Source organism: Equus caballus, chromosome X (genome assembly GCF_041296265.1).
Source record: "Equus caballus isolate H_3958 breed thoroughbred chromosome X, TB-T2T, whole genome shotgun sequence".
NCBI classification, from domain to species: domain Eukaryota; kingdom Metazoa; phylum Chordata; class Mammalia; order Perissodactyla; family Equidae; genus Equus; species Equus caballus.
The window spans coordinates 109,673,240-109,699,390 of NC_091715.1; the positions used below are offsets into that span (position 1 = coordinate 109,673,240).

A 26,151-nucleotide genomic window follows, 5' to 3' on the forward strand; every position below is an offset into this window, starting at 1 on the left:
TAAGACTTTGATCTGATTTATTTTAACTCATTGTTTCTGCTTCTCCATATCTTCTTTTATGTCCTGTTTTGTATCTTTCTGAATCTTGATTTTATCAGCTCTCTTGCACATTCTTGGGTAAATGAAATCCTTCATTTTACTCACTAGGATCTTGAAGAAACTAGGCAACCTAGTCTGAATTTTGTAAATATCCCTGAAATAAAAATATTGATTAATAAACTGTAGAGGATGAAAAAAATCTTTTTTGTCCCTCTACCCTTTTAGGTACACCAGCTAGGGCTTTGTAAATTAGACTGACAAAAGACAGATTAATGAGAAAAACAAAGAGAAGTTTATTAATATATGTATCACGCACACACACGGGAGTACTCAATGATGAGTGAAAGGGGTGGCTAAAACTTGAACTTATATAGCATCTTAACAAAAGAACAACAAATTTTTAGAGAAGTGACAAGACAAAGGAAAAGGACTTTGAGTTTCTTAGGTGGCAAATTGTGAGAAGGTAAATAAATGGGGGAATTAATGGACCATAAGGGCTAGTTAGTAAAGATTATTATGTAGATTCCTTTGATGCCAACTCCTGGCTGATAACGGCCTAGAGTTGTCTCTGGTGGTTAACTTCTGTACTTCCTGCTACAGAGGAAAGAAGGACATCTTTACAACTATTTTTAGGCAAATAAGGGAGGACAGAGAGTTTTTCTTGTATCCTCTTCTTAAATGCCTTCAGCTCAAAATAATCCTTACGTCAAAGTGCCATATTTGGGGTGGCATATTCTGCTACCTTTAGAATTAAACTATTTTCTTTTTGGTTCTCCGAAAATTGACTCTATATAGTATTACATTAATCCAAGATTTGACCTGTGTAGCCAAGAAATAATTACTTTGGTGTCCCTAAAAGTAAGACAATTGCCATCAATAACATATGGAGGGAAAGGAGGAAAAGAAGGGTCAAATTTTGGCAACTTGTCAAGAACACATTAGATCCACAAAGCAGAGATTACAAATAAATGTTGTATAACATGCACTTTCTCAGCTTTGATAAAAAATATTTGCTATGTGAAAGATGACATGAGAGGAGCCACATTAAAATAGAGCCCGAGCAGCCATTTCAGAGAATTGCCTTGCACATCTTGTTTTCTTTATCTTTCAAACTGAACCAAACTGCCAACATTCCAAGTCAGTAAGGACAAGAATATGCTGTTTGCAAGGACTGATGAAACTGGACCTTGCTGATGACTAAATTTCAAGCCAATCTATGAAGTACAAATCTAGCTGTACCTCATCTAGCACCAATGAACTCTTTAATACAACTTACCTCATCTTCCTCCTTTTTCCCTTAAAAGTCCTGAGCCCCTCTCATGTGATCAGGACACTATTTGGGTTTCTACCTGAATCTGTGCTCCCCAAATTGCAATTCTTTGATCCTAAATAAAAGCTTTGCTTCTTAAACTGGTTTCTGTTTTTGTAGGCTGACAACTGTAATAATAAAGAAAGGATATACAGAAACTTTTAATGATGAAAAATAAAGAAATCTAAACAATATTTAGGTAGTGGGGCTGGCCTGGTGGTGCAGCAGTTAAGTGCGCACATTCTGCTTCGGCGGCCCGGGGTTCTCTGGTTCGCATCCCAGGTGCGGACATGGCACCGCTTGGCAAGCCATGCTGTGGTAGGTGTCCCATATATAAAGCAGAGGAAGATGGGCATGGATGTTAGCTCAGGGCCAGTCTTCCTCAGCAAAAAGAGGAGGATTGGCAGCAGATGTTAGCTCAGGGCTAATCTTCCTCAAAAAAAAAAAAAAAGAATCATGATAGAGGTGGGCAGAGAGTAGTATTTGCACAAAATGAGCACCCCTTACAAGGGTCAGAAAAAGGCTTCCTAGAGGAAATTGCACCTCTCTTGAATCTTAAAGGATTAGTTGGTCATATTGATGGGGAGGCAGAAGAAATAGTAAGAACAGAAACAAAAAAATATAAAAAGAATATGAATAAACTAATATGACATGCATTTACTACAATTCTGAATGATTTAAAAAATAAAATAGATCCTTGGTTACATAAAATCAATATGAAAACACCCTTATCATAAGGACAATGTTACTTTATTTTCCATCTTTTCTTTAGATTCTCAGCAATAGCTCCATGTTTATTTTATTCAGGCAAGTACATATGATATTTCTTCTAAAATGCATGTCAGAAAAACTGGGTTTCATATGTCAGAAAAAATTGTGAAAGATTTTGAAAGGGCAAAAAAATAAAAGAAGAAAGGATTACTGAAGGATCACTGGGTATCTTCTGGAAGGCTAGGCATTGTCTAGCATATTGTTCCTGGTTATCTGATTTTATAGTGGTCTGCACCTTTCATTGGATTAAAAAGAGCCCTGGAAATCTCGCCTCAGTCACTGGTATGGTCTGAAAGTTATCTAAGCAACATCAGCTCAAAAGCCTGAACCCCAAAGTCTATTCTTTGAAGTGGCAATCGCGTGAAGTACCTGATATGCTCCTCTTCCATGAGGCTCTGAGACTGTTCTTCTTTGTTGAAGACACAAATTCTGGCCTGTAGTTTACAGTAGAACCTTCAGGTAAGCTTTAGAGTAAAACAAGAACATTAAGAGATTAAGGGCTATGGTTAATTTATTACTGTTGCCAAATCTATCATAATAGAGAGGACGAGAATTCTGTATTAGAACATAGTATATACAGTACATAAGTATTTCATGAGAGTATTGATAAGGACTACCCCAGAAGGTAAAACAGGATTATGGGCAGGGAGGGCACGGACAAATCAGCAGGTACTTCCCATAAAGCATACAACTTCTGAAATGTTTATATGTAATATTTTACAAAAACATGCTTAATTCAGAGAAGGCTTTAGAGAATCCCTTCTGATCGGACAATTCTTCCCACGCATCTTTACAACAGTAACACGTTAAACAAACCTAATTATTTCCATTATCTATTTTTATAAGGTGACAGAGCAAATCTTTGTGATTCCAGGGGCCCTCTGAGAAATCTTAGTGGTTTTATATATAAAAGTTTTAGTTTTAGGTATAAAATATATCCCCAAAATTTTATTTGTTCTAAATTTAGGAACTGATTTTGGGAAGGCAAATTAAGAGCTGTCAGAGATTTGTGCACTTGATTAGAAAGGATCGTGAGTGACTGAGAAACAATACTTCCTTACTTCTTTAATCAAAGTACACATAAAGCATGTGAAAAGAAACACAGAAGGTGAAAATATTGTAAATGAAGAGTTTATGTTCTATAAGTTTTTTCTGCTTAAGTAATCAAGGACATAATAAAAGCAACTTAAATCATAGGAAATTTTTCTTGTAAGACACAGAATCTCTGCTATCTAGGCATATTACACATAAGGTAAAGAATAAACTCTCATATTGTAGGTAGAAGCATTAATTGTTAAAGGAAGCAAGACCATATAAACTGAGGGAGTATTGTAAACATTTTAATATATTCCATAGCTTCTTTTCAGATTCAGGTATTATACACCAAGGCAAATAAAATTCACTTTATAAGTTTTGTCCTTTTTTACACTCTCTCATTTTCTTTTAGAGGATCTGTGAGGTCAAACTGATTTTCACAAAAATACTAAGATGTTATCTGTCTTTTTGACTCTCATCCTCTCCTGAGTATACAGAGGTGTTTTCCAGAGGGCTGTGAGATGCGTAATAATGCAATGGATTAAACACTGAAGCAGATACAAGGATCCAGCTTTCTTCTGTTAGCCCAGATAGTAAGGAGATTTGAAAAATGTGAAACAATGGTATTGTTTTCATGAAAATTTTTGTTTTGAAAAGTATAGTTTTTTAAATAAAAAATAGGTAATTTATGTTAACACGCAATGTGTTCATCATTGCTACTTTCTAATGAATCAATATTTTTAAATTTTCTCACTTTTAGTCTCTAATATGGTAAATGTCAATTAGTTATAACCTGCATTATAATCCACATAAACAAAAGCTCTTTGAGGTTCTCAATAATTTCTAAGAGCACATATAAAGGGCTCTGGCTTCTTGAGAACGAGTTGGAAGAAGAGACCACGCTAACGAGTGATTTTTTTTCTCCTCCCCAACGCCCCAGTGCATGGTTGCATATCCTGGCTGTAAGTTCTTCTATGTGATCAGCCACCACAGCTCAGCAACTGACAGACGGGTGCTGTGGTTCCGCGCCCGGAAACGAACCCGGCGCCAAAGCGGTGAGAGCGCGGAACTTTAACCGCTAGGCCATCAGTAATGAGAGATTTTTTAAAAGGCGCTTTTTCTTTCATATGCCCTCAACAGACTCAAAGTAAAACCGTCGCTCAAATGTATATTGGCAAAACATGGCAGCAAATAAAGACTCCCAAACTTCTGTGTCATTAAAAACATTTGCGGTACGCAAGCAACGAAGCAAACACAACGCTTAAGATATGGTGTGAGGTTTCATAATAATATTCTTAAGCCTCACTTTTGAAAACAATAAGTTACATCTGTCAACTCCCCACCTCTTTATTGTGAGGGTCCCGGGAGCTCCTATATGCCGAGTGCTTACAACACTGGCTGGCACAGAGGCCGTCAGTCTCCGCCTACCCCACCCCCCGCGGCGACACAGACCGCGTTCCTGCCGCCCCCTGGCGGCCACAGCCGACTTCCGCCTCCCCCGCGGAGCGCGGCAGCAGCAGGCAGCGCGGCCGCCCTACGTCACATCCGGCCCTTGCGAGTCAGGGTTGCGGAACCCTCGCGATGAAGTGCGTGTTCGTTACTGTAGGGACCACCAGCTTCGACGACCTCATTGCGTGCGTATCGGCGCACGACACTCTGCAAGTGAGTGGGGTGGCGGGCGGGTGGCCGGTGGCTCGGCTCCCCGCACTTTGCTCGCCGCTCGCCGCCGCCGGCCTCGGTAACCCTGCCTGACCGCAGCGCTCGGAAAGAAACTCGGGAAGCAACTCGCGAAGCTTTACCTCAGGTGCCGCCGCCGCCACTTTGCTGGCTCCTCCCCGCGCTGACTGGGCCCTCCTCCGCCTCCTCTCCTTGCGTCCCCGCTCTGCTCCGGGCCACTCCTCCTGGTCCTTTCCCCAGCTCCTCCTTTCTCCGGCTCCTCCTTTCCCCGGTTTCCCCCCACCCCCGATTCTCCGCCTCCGTTCCTCCGTCGTCGCCCCTCCTCTCAGCGGCTCCGCCTCTCAGGCCGGGCCCGCCTCGCCGGCCGCTCCTCAGTCCCGCTCCCGCCTCGGCGCCGGCGCCTCAGCCGGTCCCGCTCTCGCACCGCCCCACCTTGCCTTGCCCTGCCCTGCCCGCCCGCGCCCCACCTGCGTCCACGCCCACCCCCTCCCCCCGCCGCCCTCTTCGTGGCCGGCGCCCCGAACGTCTGTCCGCGCCCTCCCCGCCCCCCTCGGCCCCCTCGTGGCCGGCGCCCCGCGCGTCTCCCCCCGCCCTCCCCGGCTCCCTCGTGGCCGGCGCCCCGCGCGTCTCTCCCCGCCCTCCCCGGCCCCCTCGTGGCCGGCGCCCCGCGCGTCTCCCCCCGCCCTCCCCGGCTCCCTCGTGGCCGGCGCCCTCGTGGCCGGCGCCCCGCGCATCTCCCACCGCCCTCCCCGGCCCCCTCGTGGCCGGCGCCCCGCGCGTCTCTCCCCGCCCTCCCCGGCCCCCTCGTGGCCGGCGCCCCGCGCGTCTCTCCCCGCCCTCCCCGGCCCCCTCGTGGCCGGCGCCCCGCGCGTCTCCCCCCGCCCTCCCCGGCTCCCTCGTGGCCGGCGCCCTCGTGGCCGGCGCCCCGCGCGTCTCCTCGTGGCCGGCGCCCTCGTGGCCGGCGCCCCGAGCGTCTCCCCCCGCCCTCCCCGGCCCCCTCGTGGCCGGCGCCCCGCGCGTCTCTCCCCGCCCTCCCCGGCCCCCTCGTGGCCGGCGCCCCGCGCGTCTCCCCCCGCCCTCCCCGGCTCCCTCGTGGCCGGCGCCCTCGTGGCCGGCGCCCCGCGCGTCTCCTCGTGGCCGGCGCCCTCGTGGCCGGCGCCCCGAGCGTCTCCCCCCGCCCTCCCCGGCCCCCTCGTGGCTGGCGCCCCGCGCGTCTCTCCCCGCCCTGCCCGGCCCCCTCGTGGCCGGCGCCCCGCCCGTCTCTCCCCCTCCTCCCCGGCCCCCTCGTGGCCGGCGCCCCGCGCGTCTCCCCCCGCCCTGCCCGGCCCCCTCGTGGCCGGCGCCCAGCCCGTCTCTCCCCGGCCCCCACGTGGCCGGCGGCGCGGCGTCTGTGGCGCTCTCCGGCTCCTCGTGCTTCGTGGTTTGCGCAGGCTGTCAGAGGCGGAACGAAGCTGTTCGCTAGGTCTCCCGCCTAGTTTTCGACGCCGCTTTTGGAGTTTTGACCTGGTCTCTTGTTTCTTGCAGGGCCAGTTCTTTCACACCTTGGTGAGCTGGGTCGCTTAATCTGTTAGGGCTAGTGAGGGATCTCGTCAGGCCCGGTACGGAGCAAAGGGTCGTTTTGGAAAACTAACTATAGTCGGCCACAGACTGTTTGGCAGCCGTGCTCAGGTCTGAACACCGACATTAGGGTTTGTTTAGGGTGGTTATTGCTGTTTTTACGGTAGTCTGTTTCAAAGGGCCACTTATTCTTTTTTCCCCGTTGCAGGTAATCAAGAGCCTTGGTTACAACCGACTGGTCCTACAAATAGGGAGAGGAAAGGTGGTACCCGAACCATTCAGTACTGAGTCATTTACTCTGGATGTTTACAGGTACAAGGATTCATTGAAAGAAGACCTTCAGAAAGCCGATCTTGTTATTAGTCATGCAGGTAAAGTGCCTGAGAATCTCACGGTTTAGTTTTTGATAGACAATAAAAACAGATGCTTAACCTTTTTAATGTAAAATAAAATCACTAGAATAACTCATTGTAGCCCTGTAGAATATAATACTTGAATATAGCAATTGAGAACATTAGCGGAGAGAATTTATTTTTTCTGGGTGGTAGAAGGATGAGAAGTTAATCACTGCAGCACGACTTCACAGTAAGAAACTCTAAACACAGAGGGGCAAAATAACCTATCCAGTTATATGAGTAAAGAGTTGTCGATTGAAATTAGTATTTGGGCTTAGATCTGCAGGACTATTCAGCTAGCTAATTGGTTGAAATGGACATGGAGAAATTGGCTTTGAAAGATTTTGTACGTTTCTTTTAAGTGTGATTGTGAAATGAATGCAGTCAAAAATATTATTTAACAGCCACATACTGTGTAAATCATTGCCTCCTTTGCAGAGAACCATCCTCATCTAATTAGAATGCCAGTATTTTCAGAAGAGCCTTTGGGAAGCATTGCAGTTTTAATTGCTGAATAAGTGAAAGAGGAAGTGTCTTGGTTCTCAAAAAAAGCCTAGTTTGAAGAGAAAACTCATTAGAAATAGATGTTACTAACAGATTGGTGCATTAGAAACGTATAGGATAATAGCTAATAGCTTTTGGTACTGTTCTATATGCTTTGTGTATGTAATTCATTGAATCCTCCCAAACAGTCTTATAAAGTAAGCACTACTAGTATCTCCATTTTACAGATGAAGAAACTGAGACTCAGAGGTTAAGTAACTTGTCTGGTGAGTAAGTGGTAGGCAGATAACAGTCTGGTGCTGGAGTCTGAGTTCTTAACTCCTCCCTTAGCATCGTCTGCCCAAAAAGGCTTTGTCTACTCACTTATCAGTTTCCTTGCTCCCACTTAAAATATCTAAATGATTTTCGATTTCAAAGTTGAATTGACCTAAATATTGTATATATGCACATTCGTGGGGAATTATTCTTTTCTGTTTTCTAGTTGGTACCTCACAGGCAGACTCTTAAGGAGTGGTCAAACTTTTTCTTTATTGGTGCCTGTCACTATTGAAGGCTTGCTTTTTCTACTTGTGTGGGAATAGAAGTGCAGTAAAGTTTCATGTACAGTATGTTGAACCTGAATCTTACTTGAATTCTAGGCCTATGCCCAGGGCATATTACTAGAGGGCAAGTGGCAAGCACTGAATCCTAAGCCATAATATTGTTGGCAGTGATAAAGAATGTATTTTTCAAGTCAGGTTTATAACACTTACTAGAGATAACTGGTAACTATGCTTTTGTCATTTTTGAAGGTATAATTAATAGGCCTGATTTGTTGTTCTGCCAACTAAGATTTTCATCCTTTGAGTTCTAGCTATAAAACTTGGTGGAGCACCTTGACTTTCTTTTAAACTGTTTTAACAAATTTGATCTATTTTTGTAGGTGCAGGAAGCTGTTTGGAGACTCTGGAAAAAAGAAAGCCACTTGTAGTGGTTATCAACGAAAAGTTGATGAACAATCATCAGCTGGAATTGGCAAAGCAGCTGCATAAAGACGGGCATCTCTTCTACTGTACCTGCAGGTATACTAGACACTGATGATTTGACCTCTTAATTCCTGCCTAGCTATTCTTACCCACCTACCTAACCCCGTCTCTCTCTTTGACCTCTTACCTTCTCCTACTTATCAGTCATACTTTGATTTTCTCACCTGTAAAACCTCATTTGTTTATCTTCACTTTGTGATCTCTTTGTAGTATTTCTTTCTGTATCTATGGCTGTTTCCTTGCATGTGAATATTTGAATGTATGTGTGCGCGTGTATGTATATATGTTCATCTGGGTGCACAAGTCTCCTGGTATAATTTTTTGGTTCATTATTTAGATTTTCATTATTCAAGGAAGACGTTTGCTTTTAATTAAGGTATTGGCTTCAGTAAACACTGGAATCCCTAAATTAAATTTATTCATTCATTAATTCAACTACACCTAATAAGTGGCAGGCATTGTTTTAGGTGCGGTGGATACATGGGTAAACAGGAGATAAAGTTCCTGCTTTCACAGTGTTCATGTTCTAGTGGTTGGGGACAGACAATAAACGATTATAAATGAGCAATTCAGATAATTTCACATGGTGAAATGTGTTATGAGGAAAATAAGGCAGGGTGATGTGATAGCTGGGGTGAAGACTGATTAGATAGAATGGCCAGGGAAGGCATGACTGGCTATATGACATGTTGAGTTGAGACCTGAATGACAAGAAAGAGCCAGTCATGTGAAGCTCTAGAGACAGAGGGAGCAGCAATTGCAAAGGCCCTAAGTTAGAAATGAGCTTGGAGTTTGGTGTGTTTGAGGAACAGAGGGAAGCTTAGTGTGGCAGGAGTATAGTGAGCAAGGGAGAGTATAGTATAAGATGAGGCTGGGCGGGGTTAGCTCATATGGGAGTTCTGATTTTATTCTATGTTTAGTGAAAAGCCATTGGAGTATTTTAAACAGGAGTAACTTTATGGTAAGGAGTGTTATTTTCTGGAAGTATATTAGAATTCAACAAGAACTGATCAACATCGCAATAGAAGGATGAAGAAAATTGCTGGTTTGTTTTCTATTAATTCTTCTTGAGACGCTAGAAACTTGCCAAAGCGTCAGGTCAGTAATTCCCAATTGTTTGACTTTACAAGCTATCCTAATTTATTGTTTTAAAAAATAAAAGCCTCATAGAAGTATTACAAAATACATATTTTTCTTATAATAATTGAAATTAATTTTAAAATAAAAAATAAACCTTAGAAGAAACTGGCTAGAACATAATAAGCTTTTCTTTTAACTTTACTGTGTCTGTCTCTTAGGCACCCAATAAATACTTGTTCATTCGTTAAATATTTGTTGAGCACCTACTCTTTGCCAGGCATTATTCTAGGCACTTGGCGTACATCAGTGAACAAAACAGATTCCTGTTCTCATTGAGAGGAGACAGCTTCATTGATTGTTTCAGGAGCAATTGTTGGTGTCCTAATCTCTATAATGATGGAGGAGAGGGACTGTCAGAGTGGCTTTGTAATATGGAAACCATTCTTAAAAGTATTGTGAGTCACAAAATGGATCAAAGACCTAAAGATTAGGCCTGAAACAATAAGTCTTCTAGAAGAGAATATAGGCAGTACACTCTTTGACATCAGTTTCAAAAGAATCTTTTCAGACACTATAACTCCTCAGTTGAGGGAAACAATAGAAAGAATAAACAAATGGGACTTCATCAGACTAAAGAGCTTCTTTAAGGCAAGGGAAAACAGGATTGAAACAAAAAAACAGCTCACTAATTGAGAAAAAATATTTACAAGCCACTTATCCGACAAAGGGTTAATCTCCATAATATACAGAGAACTCACACGGCTTAACAATAAAAAAACAACCCGATCAAAAAATGGGCAGAGGACATGAACAGACATTTCTCAAAAGAAGATATGAATATGGCCAATAGACACATGAAAAGATGTTCATCATTGCTAATCATCAGGGAAATGCAAATCAAAACTACACTAAGATATCACCTTACACCCGTTAGATTGGCAAAAACATCCAAAACCAACAGCGGCAAATGTTGGAGGGGTTGTGGAGAAAAAGGAACCCTCATACACTGTTGGTGGGAATGCAAACTGGTACAGCCACTATGGAAAACAGTATGGAGATTTCTCAAAAAGTTAAAAATAGAAATACCCTATGACCCAGCCATCCCATTACTGGGTATCTATCCTAAGAACCTGAAATCAGAAATCCCAAGAGTCCCTTACACCCCTATGTTCATCGCAGCATTATTTACAATAGCCAAGATGTGGAACCATCCTACATGCCCAGAAACTGATGATTGGATAAAGAAGATATGGTATATGTACACAATGGAATACTACTCAGCCATAAAAAAAGACAAAATTGGCCCATTCGCAGCAACGTGGATGGACCTCGAGGGTATTATGTTAAGCGAAATAAGCCAGTCAGAGAAAGACGAACTCTATATGACTCCACTCATAGGTGGAAGTTAATATATTGCCAAGGAGATCTGATTGGTGGTTACCAGGGAAAAGGGGGGGTGGGGGGAGGGCACAAAGGGGGAAGTGGTGTACCCACAACATGACTGACAATAATGTACAACTGAAATCTCACAAGGTTGTAATCTATCATAACGTTAATAAAAAAAAAAAAAGGTTAAAAAAAAAAAGAAATCCAGCAAAAAGTATTGTGAGTCAGGGGAGAAGCTAGATAATCAAAATTATGTGGGCTTCAGATAACGGGCATATCTATCAATGGGTAGTTGAGATTTTTAGTGGTTAACATCATTTTTTAAAGAGGAATAAACTCTCATCTTCCTAACTGGTTAATGCATGTCAGTTTTTCCAGATACTTTTGATGAGTATCTTCATTCTAAATGTTAAATAAGCTTTGATTTTATGTCAGTACATTAAAAAAGGGAAAACATTGATTTCGTAAACATGTCCTGACTCTTTACTCACACTGAAAAGGAAGTTGTACAAGTCTCCAATTTATGAATTTTTTACAGTTAGAAATCTCTTTTTTCTTAGATTAATTTCAAGGAAGATACTAATACCATAACAATCAGTAATTTGTTGTATTTTCATTTTTGTTATATTGTTTATTTGCACCAAATCTAGGCTGGGTGGTTGTATGTCTGTTCTAATTTAAGTGACTGGTTTAATTAAATTTCTGAAGTAATAGTTTTATGTTGTGGTTTGGAATCTTATTTCCAACATGCATGGCGATTGTACATTGCTTAATTATATATGAATTTATGGTAGTAAATTACTGGCAAGAAAAGTGATTTCACAATCTTCATGCATGGTGTGGTAGTCTCCCCAGCTTATTGTTCTTGTCTGGCAGCTGTTACTTTTGGTTTCCTTTATTCTGTTTTCATAAATTAATTTTGCTTCAATTTATATCTCCCCATTTCTGAGAAAGGTTCCAAAGCCGTGTGATCACATCTTTCATGAAATAACATTTCTGAAATATTTCAGTTGACATAAGAAAGTATCTGTTAAATTGATATTGACGTGCAGTGCTTTGTATTGCTTTAATCTTAGTATGCATATCTGTATTATGAAAATACATTAAAATTCACATGTACAGTTTGAGAAGCATCACAGTATTCTTGAAAGTTAGGTTCAGTCATCAAGTGGGCAGTAGGTGAATTATGGAATTTTTCTCCCGTGTTACCTAATATTTTTCTTCTTTTGTTTTAGCACGCTTCCTGGGCTGTTACAGTCAATGGACTTATCAACACTGAAATGTTTTCCTCCTGGCCAGCCAGAAAAATTTTCTGCATTTTTGGATAAAGTTGTTGGATTACAAAAATAAACACCAAACTCTCAACACTTTAAAAACACCCCCCAAATGCAACCAATGGAATGTGGTTAAATTAAATATATAATATATATTGGCAGAATAATATAAGTTAATAAAATTCCTACATCTATAGAATGTGTAGAAAATTTTATGATGTGAATATAAACATTTGAGTCTAAATCCTAATTGCAATTTAGTAAATTCGTTTACATTTTTTTTTTTTTTTTTACATTGGCACCTGAGCTAGCAACTTGCCAATCTTTTCTTTTTTTTCCCTTCTGCTTTTTCTCCCGAAATCTCCCCAGTATATAGTTGCATATATTTTCTTTAGTTGTGAGTCCTTCTAGTTGTGGCATGTTGGACGCTGCCTCAACATGGCCTGATGAGTGATGCCATGTTCACACCCAGGATCTGAACTAGCGAAACCCTGGGCCGCCGAAGCGGAGTGTGTGAACTTAACCACTTGGCCACGGGGCCGGCCCTCTCATTACATTTTTTTCTTAATCTTCATATTTTAGTAAAAGAAATATGTAGTGAGCATTCACAGGTTTTATCGTAGAAACCCAAGTGAATTTGGAATCATGAAAAAAATGAATCAAATTAGAAAACTTTGACAAGAACCTCAAATGTAGTTAGTTTGATGTTCCTTAGAATAAAAAAATGAAACTAACAGACTTGTAAAAATATGAGAGTATCTTTAGCTTCATAATCCAAGGAACCAAATTAAAAAAGACAAAAAATGATGGATTGTGTTCTGTGAAATAAAAAACTCAATAATTACCTAAAAGATTTACTATCAAGTCAGATGATCTTTAGTACTTGGAGAAACTACTTTTGTTTTGAAGATTAGAGTAGAGTGGGTGTGTTCACTTTTTTTCTTTAAAATATAAATAGAAAATCTTGCCCACTGTTAAAGCTTTACTGGTTTGAGAAAAGTAAATCAAAAAGGACTTACACCCATAGGATTTATTATTTTTTAAGGACCCCCTCTCACAGTGGTATTGAAACATTTACTGTGGCATCATAAAGGAATTTATAATTTATGTACTTATAAAGTTAGTTTTACAGATGAATAAATGATATGATGTGTATATTGGCCTAAATATATGGTTTTAAAATTCACATAGCTCGAGATATGTTATGAATTTCTGATTAGAGTAAGTGGTCTCAAGACCTATAAAATAAACTAGGTTATCCCTAAGTGTTCATAGTTTTCTGCTAGTAGGTTTAGATATACTTCATCCATAAAAATAGAGCGTTCGCTATAAAGACCTACTTTCCGTTATACTATCCCAAAATGTTGAATATTCTAAACATTTTACTTGGGATGCATTATATGATGTTTTTGTAGATTTATTTTCCTGATTATGTTTTACTTAGGCTAATATTAAAATAAATTCTTACTAATAGTAGAAGGTGGTGGCTGAGAAGTACTCTGGGTAACAGAAGGAAGCCAACTTGGATTAAAATTTTGCTGAGAATAATCTGAAAAGTGAGTAACCTACATCTACATAGTTGAGAATAAACAGCACCATAATCATAAGTGTATATTATTATACAAATGTATGAAAGGCCCTTTTCAAATCCACGGAGAGAAGTTGTCTTTTCTGGGCTCTCTTTTAAATGTGTTTCTGTAATTTGCGAAAAATTGTGGCTTAAAATTTATGTTGATCACTAAGTCGTTAGTTGTCATGAAAGACTAACATAGAGAATGAGGAACAAATGAAAAGGCCTGCTCAAACATCACACAGCTAAAAAGCAGTATAGGACCCCAAATCTGCTTTGTCCTCTCCCAAAAGAATACATAACCCAGATTCATTTGTCAGAGGCTTAAAGCACTGGTGTCAGTTGTGTTTAGTGACATCTCTTAACTCCACCTTGTAAAGTTTTATATTAGTTGTGGGGTTTAAAAATCAAAGGATATCTTAGAATCATTTTGATTTGGCAGCAATCCTCATCATTATCTTGAACAATCCCATCATTTCTCAGATTAGGAAGAAGGACAGAGGGTATGACTTGTCTAAATCAACGGCCTTTGCCAGAGCTGCCACTAGAAGCAGTTACTTGACTCCCAGTCCTCTGCTCTTTCTACTATCGTAATATATGTTGTAAGCTTTTATTTCTTAATGCTTGTTTGCCTAGTATTTGTGTAGTTACTTTAATCCCATCCAGTGAAAGTTTTGTTCATTTCCCGAATTTGTTTAATTTATTTTAGAATTATTTCACACTTCACTTAATCGGATTTTCCTTTGGTGTATGACACCCTTACCTGGGACTTAGAAACCTGTGATTCCTGAAATTTTGGATTCTAGCAAAATGCCATTGGTAGCATTGATACTAGATTGAACAGATGAAGACTTTAAGACAAAGAATTGTAGATTTTTGGAGTTGGAAGAGAATTTTAAAAATACCTAATGCAAACCACACATTTTACAGATGAGGAAAGAGGTTAAGATAAGTTAATTGCCAAGTTTATATCTTATGGGTCCTTATGACAAAATGAATGGTAATCAAGATTCTATACAGTAAAATTTGTTTGGTTTCATTACATGATAGGGCTTAAGGTTCTTGAAATCAGTGAGTAAGTGGAATGCAGTTTATCTAGCAGTTTCCTGTTGGAGCTATTTCGATTTCCAGGGATAAAGAAGCAAAACAGAAAGTTCAGTATTAAGAAATTCACGTGGAAAGGGTTCAGAGGTGCACGGGTGAATAGTAGAAAGTTGATGAAGTGGGAGTAGATGAAAAGTGATGTTAGGTTATAGAATGACCCTGGAAAGTAAAGATTTTAGGTGACTGTGCTTATAATTTGGAAAGAAAGAAAGAAACAGCTGGAAAATTTTGGTTTTAGGTAAGCTAGTATAACCAAGGAACTTGATGTAAGGTTCTGGAACATTTAGAAGTAGTCATTATCTGAGCCAGCCCTGATAGTCTAGAGGTTAAAGTTCAGTGCTGTCACTGCTTTGGTGGCCCAGGTTCGTTTCCTGCTTATGGAACCACATCATCCATCTTTCAGTTGCCATGCTGTGGTGGCGGCTCACATGGAAGAACTAGAAGGACTTAGAACTAGGCTATGAAACCATGCACTGGGGCTTTGGGGAGGGGAAAAAAAGGAAGCTTGGCAAGAGATGTTAGCTTAGGGTGAACCCTTCCCTGCAAAAAAGTCATCTGAAAGTACTACTGAGTGATTTTAGACGCCCTAGAGCACTGTTTATGCTTTTGAAGACAAATCATGTAGACAGGACAGTTTAAAAATGTGTACCACTTTGATAGTTTGAGAAGAGTTTTCCAAGACTAAAAATAGTTAAGGATTGACTAGTAGTAATGTAGATATTTTTCTTGGCCTTTTACAGTCATGTGTTGCTTAATCACTGGGATATCATTCTCAGAAATGCCTCATTAGGTGATTTCATTGTGTGAACCTCATAGAGTGTACTTAAACAAACCTAGATGGTATAGCCTACTACGTACCTAGGCTATATGGTGCTGACCTTATGGGATTGCCATTGCAATGTGGTCCACTGTTGACTAATGTTTTTATGTGGTGCATGACTGTATTATGGTATAAGCGCTTAATCTCTCTGATTTGTTCAAAATATAAAATTTTCAGAGACGACCAAAAATCTGCATACAGTCTGAGAAATGAGCTGTATGGGCAGATTATTTGAAAGTGACTTTGGGGAGAGATTTCGAATGGGTTGTCCTGATAGCTATGTGGTAATCAGTTTTCTGCTGTACAATTAGTACCATGTTTTTATGGGGGAATGGGGAATGAAACATAATGATTAGTTGACACCTGTTGTGCGCTTAGTATCTATCAGGTACTACTCAAAGCTCTTTACACGTGTGAACTCACTTAATCTTTACAATAACCCTATGAAATAGTTAACGTTTGTCTCATTTTGCAAGTGAGAAAACTGAGCTTAGAGCATAATATGAAAAAGGAGTTTTATGCTACTTAAGTGTCCAAAAGATACTCTTGGAATTGCAATTGGAAGGCTGAATTCCAGTATATTTCTGTCATTTCTGGGGACAAGAGGACAGAATATTTGTCATCAGAAGACTACTCCAAGAAATTTAGATTGAATGATAGCCTCAGGTATATGACCTATTTCAGTTTTTACATTGCTATTTAAAGGATACTGTTGGTTACTCATAAAATCCATATGGAGAAACTCCCAATTGCTTTACTTGGTTCCAAGTTATTTACTGGCTCTTTTGTTTTCTCATTAAATATTTGTAATGATCAATACAAATATCTGTTTTCAGTCCTCTTCTCTATGTATTTTTTCTTGGTACTTTTATCACGCCCAGAGCTTCTCTTACTGACTGCTGTGTCTATATTCCTCAACTCTGATTTGAGCTTCTGAATGGTATTTCCAGTTGCCTGTCAGTCATGTCTGTCTGTTAATTCTCTAAGCACCTTAAACTCGATGTGCCCCACACTAAAATCATGTTTCTCCTTTTCACCCTGCTGGTATCCTTACCTCTATTAATGGTGTCATCATTTAGTCAGTCTCCAGGCTTAAACTCATTTCTCTAACCTTTAATATCTGGTTAGTCACAAGTACTCTCAGCTTTACTTCCTAAATATCTCAAGCCCATTTATTTATTTGGTTATTTAGTCTTTTAACATAGATGCATAAGAATCTATTTTTTGTGTCAGCAGAACTCAAGACATTATTCCTGTTCTGGAGGAACTTACAGTCTAGTTGAGAAGGACCTATATGTCTTATTCATTCTTGAGTCCCCAGCCTGAAACACAGTAGGCTTTCCATAAATCATACACTTCTGTAACTTAGTATTCTTTTTTCATTATCTTGATTAGGATTAGGTATTCGTTCTAGGAAACACTATCATCTTGCACGCATTCATTTCATACTGTCTTTGACTTGACTCCAAAGTATCTAGTATGTCTCTTGTTCAGAAGAAAGATTTGGCCATTACATTATATGGTGATGACATCTAAACCATAGCAGTGCTGATTCTGTGTAATATCCTAATGATATTTAAGGGTGTGTCAAATAATGGTATTTATTGGGGATTTTTGGGAAAACATATTAAAAATCAGAGATTTATTAAAAGCAGTAGCTGTAGTGTTTTCCAGCAGAAGATTACATGGAGAGAGGTTTAGAATAACTGCCAAACAGCACTCAAGTCCTTGTTAAATGATTAATTCCTTACATGAATATTCTAGCATGATGTTTATATTGTATAGTTCTTTTAATTCTTATAATTTGTGTAGGTGGCTAGACAATAGGTAGGCAAATAAATCTAGTCAGCTTCAAACAGGAATGTAGAATACATGCTTCTTGACTTTGATATTGATTCTTGAAAAATATCTTGAGGGGCTTTTATACCATTATATACCATCTATTTTGGTATTTCACTTCTGTATCTTTATTGTCTTTATGAATTTTTACCACATCCTGGCCAAAACTATTTTGATTGACACTGTCATTTTATTTTGACGGCTACAGTCCTGCTCTCTAAGTCAATAGTTCTTAAGCTTCTTTGGGTCGTGAAACTCCTCAAAATGTTTCAAACTGTTGCCTCTTTATACACATACACATTTTACAGTGGATTTCAGGGAGTTTACAGGTACCATGAGGCCCCAGGTTAAGAATCCCTAGACTGAGACCAACTTCAGTAGCTTCATTCCTTGGTCATTGTTCATTAATATTCTGATAATGACTACTCCTTTATAATTAAACCCTCTGATTAAATACATTTGAGTTTGGTAATTCCTAATTTTTATGATATAGCACAAATTAGGAACTTTTCTCATCAAGTTTAAAACATACCAAGCAACACATTTTGAAACTAACCGTTAGTAATCTTATACTATTAACTCAGTGTTTATAACCCATAATGTCTTGGGTAGCACTGTTTCTAATTAATAAAAGTAACTAAATGGAATTTTTTTATCTGTATTATTTTAGGATATACTAAATTTATTTGGGAAAGCAATACAGTATTTTGTAATTTACTCATTTACTGTCAAATGTGCTTCAAAATATTTGTTTGCTGAACTGAAAGTCACTGTTGGAATGGTATCTGTGAGAGGCCATACATTGCATCTTTTTTACTATTCATTTCTCCTTTTGTACAGAACATATTGGTGGTTCTCCACTGCCACTATGAAGTGGGTGGATAGTACACTCCCGAAATTTAAGAGCTAAAAACATTCCTAAATTCTTGGCCTGAGTAATTTTCTCGGTCTTAGTTTTCCCATTTATAAATTAGTAAAACTAACTTCCCTCATAGGTGATTTCTTAGACATAAAACCAATTGTGTAGCATGCTTGAAAATAAAAAATTTCATTGAAATAATACAATCTTTCTTTGTTAGAGCTTTTGTTTTAAGAAGTAGAGCTTTTGTTTTAAGAAGTAAGAATAGGCTTAGAGATACTTCTCTAGAATTCACAGTATATAGTCTTGATACAGAAAGCAAAGTCTTCATTAAATTCTATGTTTAAATTCATATTTAGTCTATAGCTGGGTTTAGAGAATTAAAGTTAATTTAGAGGTTTAAGTGAGTGGGTCTTTCTAGTGCATCAAAACAAAGAAAAGAATGTTCTGGTCTTTATTTATCCTCCCTTCCCTCAAGTCTGTCTGTCTGTAGACTGATTAGACACTACAAGGATCTTAAATGAACGGAAAACAAGCCACAGTATTTCTGTGCCAATATAATACATTTTTAAACAAAGTACTATTTTCCTAATCTGTATTAGAATGCTTCAGGTAAAAGTGGGGAAGAGAAGGAAATGAAAGCAAGTGGCTCTTGGTAATGTTTCCTCTGTTTTGCATATGTGAACAAGGATCACTGCTCTGAGAAATCAGTTCTTTTGCTTGTCTTTACTGTCTTCTTCCTAAAACTTGAGGAGGAGGTTGAATAGGGCCATGGGACCAGATTTTGTTTTAGAACCATTGTGGTCCCATTCTTCATAAATCCTGCTTTACTAATTCTGGTTAAATGTCCACCATGAAAAGAAGTGACAAGTTCTAGTTTCAGGGTGCTGTTAAAAAATGTTTAAATAAAGTTTACCATTTTATTTTTCAGTAATGAAAGATCTAAAAATGAAGTTCTATAGAGTTGAGCTATTTCCCACAATTGGCCCCATGTTGTTTGGTACTAAAAATAGTTGAAATAAATGATTTAGTATTATTTTAATATTAATTGCCTTTTCTGCAGGTTCTGTCACAAGTTGTTACATACATGTATTGTTATTTTTTCCAGGTTTATTTAGATATAATTGACATATAACGTATAAATTGAAGGTGTACAGCATAATGATTTATGTATATATTGCCAAACGATTACTGCAATAAATTTAATTAACGTTCATCACCACACATAATTACAAATTTTATCTTTAAAATTCTAGGTCTGTTTATTTCATTTGGTAAGGTAAGGCTTATCATTCATTTTTATGTGGGCCAGTCAACTCTGCAATTTGCCAGGATAATAGGTTAATCCCCCTAAAAGCTATTTTTATGGTTAATGTTAATCACAAATTTGACCATGTAAAGGGAGGGCAAGTTTCTTATCCACCATTGAGTCACAGAGAATCACAGTTCCTTAGACTTGGAAGAGAGCTTAGAGATCATGCAACCCATCTTCCTTCATTTTATAGATGAGGAAACTGTGACCCAGGGAGATGAAAGTGGCATAACCAACTTCTTGATACTCTTTTCATGGTACCATATTGCCTCTCAGAAACTAAAATAACAACTCAAAAGCATCATGTCCTATATACACTTAGAACTATACCTTGTATGTCACAGATAATGTATGCTTTAAAAAAAGATTCCAGGCATATACCTCATTTAATTGGTTGAAACATGGAGTGTTATTTTAGAATTAAAACTATTAGTATTCATATTTTGTACTACAAAGAATTTTTCCATTTGATCAGTGAAAGAAAATAATTCTAGCAATTAAAACAACAAATCACATTTTCAAGTTAAATTACAACATAAAAAGTAATTATAAAATTAAAGTACATCAATTTCATGACAGGTCAAATAATATGTTAATTTTTAAAGGTTATTTTCATTTTCTTGAATTTGTCTTATTTTAATCTGGCCCCAGAGTACACTGCCTAAAAAGTCTTTAAGGTAATCATTTTTCATCCTATTTTCAGATGTCAAAGGGAGGAACACCATTAGGTTGGGGAAAGCTCCTCTGAGGAGCTGTATTTGAACTTTGGCTTGATTTACAGTATAAGTTACGTGACATTGTTATGGTTCTTATCCCTTATTTTGGCCAAAGAGTAATTTCTTAGTGAACCGCTTTGTCAGGCAGCACATAATAGCAGTCAATACTTAATTAAGCAATTATTATGTACTAAGCACTTGACCTGAAGTATCTTAGGTAATTATTCCAACAACCTTAGATTTGGAACCCAGAAAAATTTCTAGAGCAACATTTCTCAAACTTTGAAATAGTTTAAAATCAGTAGCTATAGCGCATTAAAAACCGTTAGTAACTTGGATGCTAAAGTTACCTGCTTAACTTTGACCTGGCATTTCCCAAACCTTTTTTTCCCCTATGGCAAAGGTAATAAAATCAAGTAATTTTAGTATTCCTTAGAGCCTTTCATATTGGTAATGGACATTTGAACTTCAAAGATATCATTATAGTATGTATGCAGTGTTTCCTGAAATTTTGACCTTGAAACTCTTTTTAGGAACTCTTATTAATAACTTGTGGAACACGTTGTTCTAGAGCACTGGTTCCCAAAGTGTGGCCCTGGACCAGCAACATCAGCATCACCTGAGAACTTGTTAGAAATGCAAATTCCCAGGACCCACCCCAGATCTGCTGAATCAGAATCTCTGGGCCTGAGACAATCTGTTTTATTAAGCCCTTCACTTGAGAACCACTGTTTTGGAGTTTTACAGGATTGGAGTTGTTTGCTGTAGAATAGTCAGCCAATTGGAATTGCAAGTGCAATCCATATTTCAGAGGACAGCATTAAATACTATGAAATGGCTTTCTGTTATATACAGGATGAAATCTAGTATTGTCACACAGATCTTTTTTACGAAGTCCTATTTATTAACTAATTTGGGGAACGTAACCTGTACTTAACCACCTCTGAGCTTTTGTTCATATCTTTTCTTTGGCATGTGATTCCTCTCTATAATAATTGTATAAGAATTGGGAGAAATATATAGTTCTAGTTCCTAGTAGTATTACTGATTGGATGTGAAAACTTGGCTATGTTTTGTAATTATTTAAAGCCCGTTTCTTCATCTTCTGCTTATTTATTTTCCCAATTTATTATGCTATTCTGTTTCTTGCTCACTGAATAATTTTTAATTTAATTTTTATTTCTTAAGATAACACATGTAAGTAATATAAAATATTAAGTAGTTCTCCAAGACTTATAACAAGAAGTAGCAGTTCTGTGTCCCACTCCTCCACATCTCTGATTCTGCTTCCTATAGGTGACCCTAGTACATTATTTTCTGTGTTTTGTAAGTGCTATGTTCAAACTTATTTTTGTTTTTTGAATTTAAATATCATCTGTCTTCCACAATAGGAAGTCTATAGATGATATTTAAATTTAAAACACAAAAAAAACAAATTTAGTTTTATCAGTTCTTGTGAAATCTGTTTTGAGTGTTGACATTATGATACTTAAGTACAATATTGTTCACATCTGAGCCATATAGTAAGTGTTCATTGATAGATTCTTTTATATAAAATGGTTTTACCTCATTTTTATTTTTTTCATTTGCAATGTTTTCTATAGAAACATCCCCAAACTCTACAACAGAGGTGTACATCTTTCCTAGTATGTTTGATTAGGTTATAACTTTTGTTTTTCTTTTTAAATGTCTTTGCTGGAGTTCTCTGTCCTTTTGCCTGAACCTAGTCATTCTCTATTTAGTCTTGGGATTTCTCCTTTATCCTTATCCTGGAAATTCCTTTTGCTTCTCTCTTATGTTGAATCTTCTGTTTTCAGGACACTGTGTGCCTCCCTCCTTTTTGTGGTTTAACTTCTTTATTTTGGTTTCAGATATACTCCAGTAGCTTTCTGAGAATGAATGGTAAATTTTTTTAATCTTGCGTGTTTGAAAAGGCCTTCTACTCTCCCATCTGTTGATAGCTTGGTATAGAATTCAAGATTGGAAATAATTTCCCCTCAAATATAGAACTTCACTGTTTTTTAGCTTCTAGTTCTTCTGTTGAGAATTTATTGCCATTCTTATGTGTGATCTTCTGTATGTGATCCATTTTTCTTCTTTGAAAGCTTTAGAATCTTTTCTTTATCCCCTGACTTCCAAAATGTTATTATGTTCATTGCTGATCATCTTTTTTGCTTTCATTGTTCTGGTTACTTCATGGACCTTTTCAGTCTATATTTAGATTGAAATATGGATCAATCTAAATATAGATCATATCTTGCAGTGCTAGAATTTTCCTTATATCATCATCATCATCATTTCTCCCCTTCCACTTTCTTCATCTCTTTTGGGGCTTCCTGTTGGTTAGATGTGGGCTTCCTGTTGGTTAGATGTTGGCTTCCTGGATTGATCCTCTAATTTTCTTGTTTTTTCTCTCCAATCTTGTGTGTTCTGTGAGCTCCTCAACTCTAAATTCTGTTCCTTCTACTGTTTTTTGTTTTTATTTTTAAATTTAAATAGAGCAAAGGTAGAATTTTTTCTTGTACAGTTCTGTAAGTTTTGACAAATGCATAATCATGTAACCACTACCACAGTCAAGATACAGAACACTTCCATCACCCCCACGCATCCCTTCCTGCCATCCTTTTGTGGTCAGCCCTTCCTTGCAGCCCTAACTGCTGGCAGCAACTGATCTGTTTTCCTTTCCTATAGTTTTGCCTTTTCCAGTATGTCATATAAATGCAGTCATACAGTATTTAGCTTTTTGAATCTGTCTTCTTTCACTTAGCACAATGCATTTGAGATTCATACATGTTCTGGTGTGTATCCATACTTCATTACTTTTTATTGCTGAGGGGTAGTCTGTTGTATGCATGTAACACAGTTTGTCCACTCACCAGTTGAAGAATGTTTGGATTATTTCCAGTTTTGGGGGAATCATGATTATGAATATCAAAGCTGCTAAAAAACATTCATGTACAGGTTTTTGTGTGAACTGAAGTTCTCATTTCTCTTCGATAGATACCCAGAAGTGGGATTGCTTGGTCATATGGTAACTCTGTGTTTAACTTTATAAGAAACTGCTAAACTATTTTTCCAGAGTAGCTGTACTATTTTATATTCCCAGCAGCATGATATGAGAGTTCCGGTTGGTTTGCATTGTTGTCAACACTTGGTATTGTCAGTTTTTAAAAAGATTATTTAGTCATTTTAAGATGTATGTAGTGGTATCTCATTAAATATATACAAATGGCCAATAGGCACATAAAAAAGATGCCCAACATTATTAGCCATCAGGGAAATGCAAAACAAAACCACAATGAGATACCACTTCATACTCATTAGGATGGCTATAATCAAGAGAGAGAGAGAGTAAGTGTTGATAGGATGTGGAGAAATGGGAACCCTCATATACTACTGATGAGAATGTAAAATGGTGCAACTGCTGTGGAAAATTGACAGTTCCTCAGATGGTTAAATGTAGAGTTACCATATGATCCGACAACTCTACTTCTAGGTATTACCCAAGAGAATAGAAACATCCAAACAAAAACTTGCACGTGAATATTTATAACAGCATTAGTCATAATACACCAAAATTGTAAACCACCCAAATGTCCATCAACTGATGAGTGAATAAATAAAACGTAGTTTAATTATACAAAGGATTAAAATAGTGATACATGCTACAACATGGGCAAACCTTGAAAACGTTATGTTAAGTGAAAGAAGCCAGTTACACAGCACCATATATTGTGTGATTCTGTTTATTTGAAATGTCCAAAATAGGCAAATAAAGATAGAAAGTAGATTAGAGGTTGCCTGGAGTTGGTGGGGATAGAAAGGTTAGAGATTGATGGTTATGGTGTGTGGGGTTTCATTTTGGGGTAATGAGAATGTCTAAAATTGATGGTAGTGATGGAAGCACAACTCTGTGAATATACTATAGACCATTGAAATGTACACTTTGAATTTTATGATATGTGAATTATAAATCTATTAAAAATCACCAATTTTAAGTGTACAGTTCAATAATTTTTAGTGAATATACAGAATTATGGAAACATCACCACAAAACAGTTTTAGAACATTTCTATCACACCAAAAAGATCCTTTGTGTCTGTTTTCAGTTAATATGTATTACCACTCCAACCCCAGGCAACCACTAATCTTTCAGTCTCTATAGATTTGCCTTTTTGATGTATTTCATTTAAGTGGAATTATATATCTTCTGGAATCATACCTACCCCTTTTGCGTCTGGCTTCTTTTACTTAGGTTTCAGTTTCTCCATATCCTTACTAACATTTGTTATTATCTGTAAATTAATTTATTATAGCCATCCTAATAGGTGTGTAGTGATGTCACATTGTGGTATTAATTTGCATTTTCCTAATGATACAAAGTTTTTTTTTGTCAGATATATGATAGACAAATGTTTTCTCCCAATCTGTGGCTTGAATTTTCATTTTCCTAATGCTGTCATTTGCATAGAAAAAGTTTTTAATTTTGATAAAGCCCAATTAATCTTTTCTTTTATTATATCATATCTAAGAACTCTTTGCCTAACACAAGGTCTTGAAGATTTTCTCCTGTGCTTTCTTCTAAAAGTTTTGAAGTTTTCTACATTTAGGTCTTGATTCATTTTGAGTTAATTATTGTACAAGATGTGAGGTATAGACTGAGGATCATTTCTTCTTTTGCATATGGATGTCAATTGTTCCAGCACCATTTGATGAAAATACTGTCTTTTCTCTATTGAACTGCTCTTGCGTTTTTGTCAAAAATCAATTGACCATATTTGTGTGGGTCTTTTTCTGTGTGCTTTGTCTATGTATTACTTTCCCTTTGCTCTCTTTTTGTCTTTCTGTCTCTAATTTTTCTTCTCTTTGTTTCCTGCTCTTTCTCCTATTTTCTGATTCTCTCCCTCCCTCCCCATTTTCCCTTTCTCTATTTTCTTCCTCAAATGAAGTATATGGATTAGTATTAATTGAAGTTTTGCATACCTTAGTTTTAGTTTAAATAGCAATAAATATGAAGAATTTATATTTTCTCTACAAGTAAAAAGTGCCAAAAATGAATTAACTTTTCACTATAACCCTTAATTTTTCTTAGTGAATTTGTAGCCTTAAAGAAAGATGTTGATCCCTCTTCCCAAACCATGTTTCAGAAATTTGCAAAAGGAATCATTTCTCCAGTTTTATGGTTTCTTTAAGAAAGAAATTAGTTAAGGTAATATCAAATTGGCATGCTAAAGGAAGTAAAGATTTTATTCTTTTTTTCTACCATGCTTTTATTTCTTTCCTGAATTATAATGTTGGTTTTTGGTGCTTTTCCTATAGGGGGCGGTCATGATTACTACTGGATCCACAGATACAAGAAAGACAATTTGCCCAGCAGCTTAATTTTGCAACTATTCCAAAGCCAGCTTTGGATCTATTTATTTTTTTAACACTTAGAAAAAATAGGAAAGGAATTGGATTTTGACATTTAAATAAAATTGAGACACTTGGCAGTGGAATCAAGTAATACAAGTGACCAGTCCTGTCTTTGAACGTTACAAAGCACGGTCATATCTTACTTTGATTTTCTCAGAATCCAGAGTAGTTTTTCCAGAATAGTGCCCTAATAAGACGTTGAGACACGCCTCTCATGTCCGATGCCTCTAATGCTGTGCCACGGCATTTTAAATGTAGTCTATTAGAAAGTTTGTGGGTAAGATATTCCTTTTGTGCTGCTTCAATTTAAATTTTCATTGTTTCTATTTTTTTAAGAAACACACTTTTTGCATTTTCATTTTGTTGATGCTATACAATAGTTTGGAGACATTAGTCAAGAATTATATCAGTGTTCCCTACATAGCTAATGGATTTAGTTTCTGTGATCCTAAGCGAGAGTTACT

At 37.9% G+C, this 26,151-nt stretch overlaps 3 protein-coding genes across 13 annotated transcripts in view; 2 read left to right on the forward strand and 1 right to left on the reverse strand.

Moving 5' to 3' along the window:
- Positions 1-5,172, reverse strand: part of DCX (doublecortin) — a 367,328-nt gene extending 362,156 nt beyond the window's left edge. For 4 of the 7 annotated variants that reach the window (XM_070257759.1, XM_070257764.1, XM_070257763.1 and 1 more), the window contains exons 1-2: positions 4,954-5,109; positions 2,489-2,583 (exon numbers count right to left, since the gene is read on the reverse strand). The gene's annotated coding sequence lies outside the window, so the exon portion shown is untranslated. Of the gene's footprint in view, positions 1-2,488; positions 2,584-4,953 lie in introns of all 7 variants that reach the window. The other 3 variants (XR_011434867.1, XR_011434868.1, XM_070257762.1) reach the window with 1 other exon arrangement.
- On the forward strand, positions 4,638-16,369 carry LOC111767417 (UDP-N-acetylglucosamine transferase subunit ALG13). 3 transcript variants are annotated; one of them, XM_014729096.3, is made up of 4 exons: positions 4,638-4,816; positions 6,597-6,759; positions 8,210-8,348; positions 12,014-16,369. In XM_014729096.3, exons 1-4 carry the CDS (start codon positions 4,736-4,738, stop codon positions 12,126-12,128), a joined length of 498 nt encoding a protein of 165 aa, XP_014584582.1. In that variant the 5' UTR covers positions 4,638-4,735; the 3' UTR covers positions 12,129-16,369. The 3 variants fall into 3 exon arrangements, with proteins under 3 accessions (XP_014584582.1, XP_070113874.1, XP_070113873.1); XM_070257773.1 differs by having other exon boundaries at positions 4,689-4,816; positions 6,701-6,759; XM_070257772.1 differs by lacking the exon at positions 4,638-4,816 and adding an exon at positions 5,959-6,376.
- ALG13 (ALG13 UDP-N-acetylglucosaminyltransferase subunit) overlaps positions 12,692-26,151 on the forward strand; it is a 57,546-nt gene continuing 44,086 nt past the window's right edge. Inside the window, exon 1 of one of the 3 annotated variants that reach the window (XM_014729093.3) lies at positions 12,692-13,608. The gene's annotated coding sequence lies outside the window, so the exon portion shown is untranslated. Of the gene's footprint in view, positions 13,609-16,113; positions 16,213-26,151 lie in introns of those variants that run through there. The other 2 variants (XM_070257758.1, XM_014729095.3) reach the window with 2 other exon arrangements.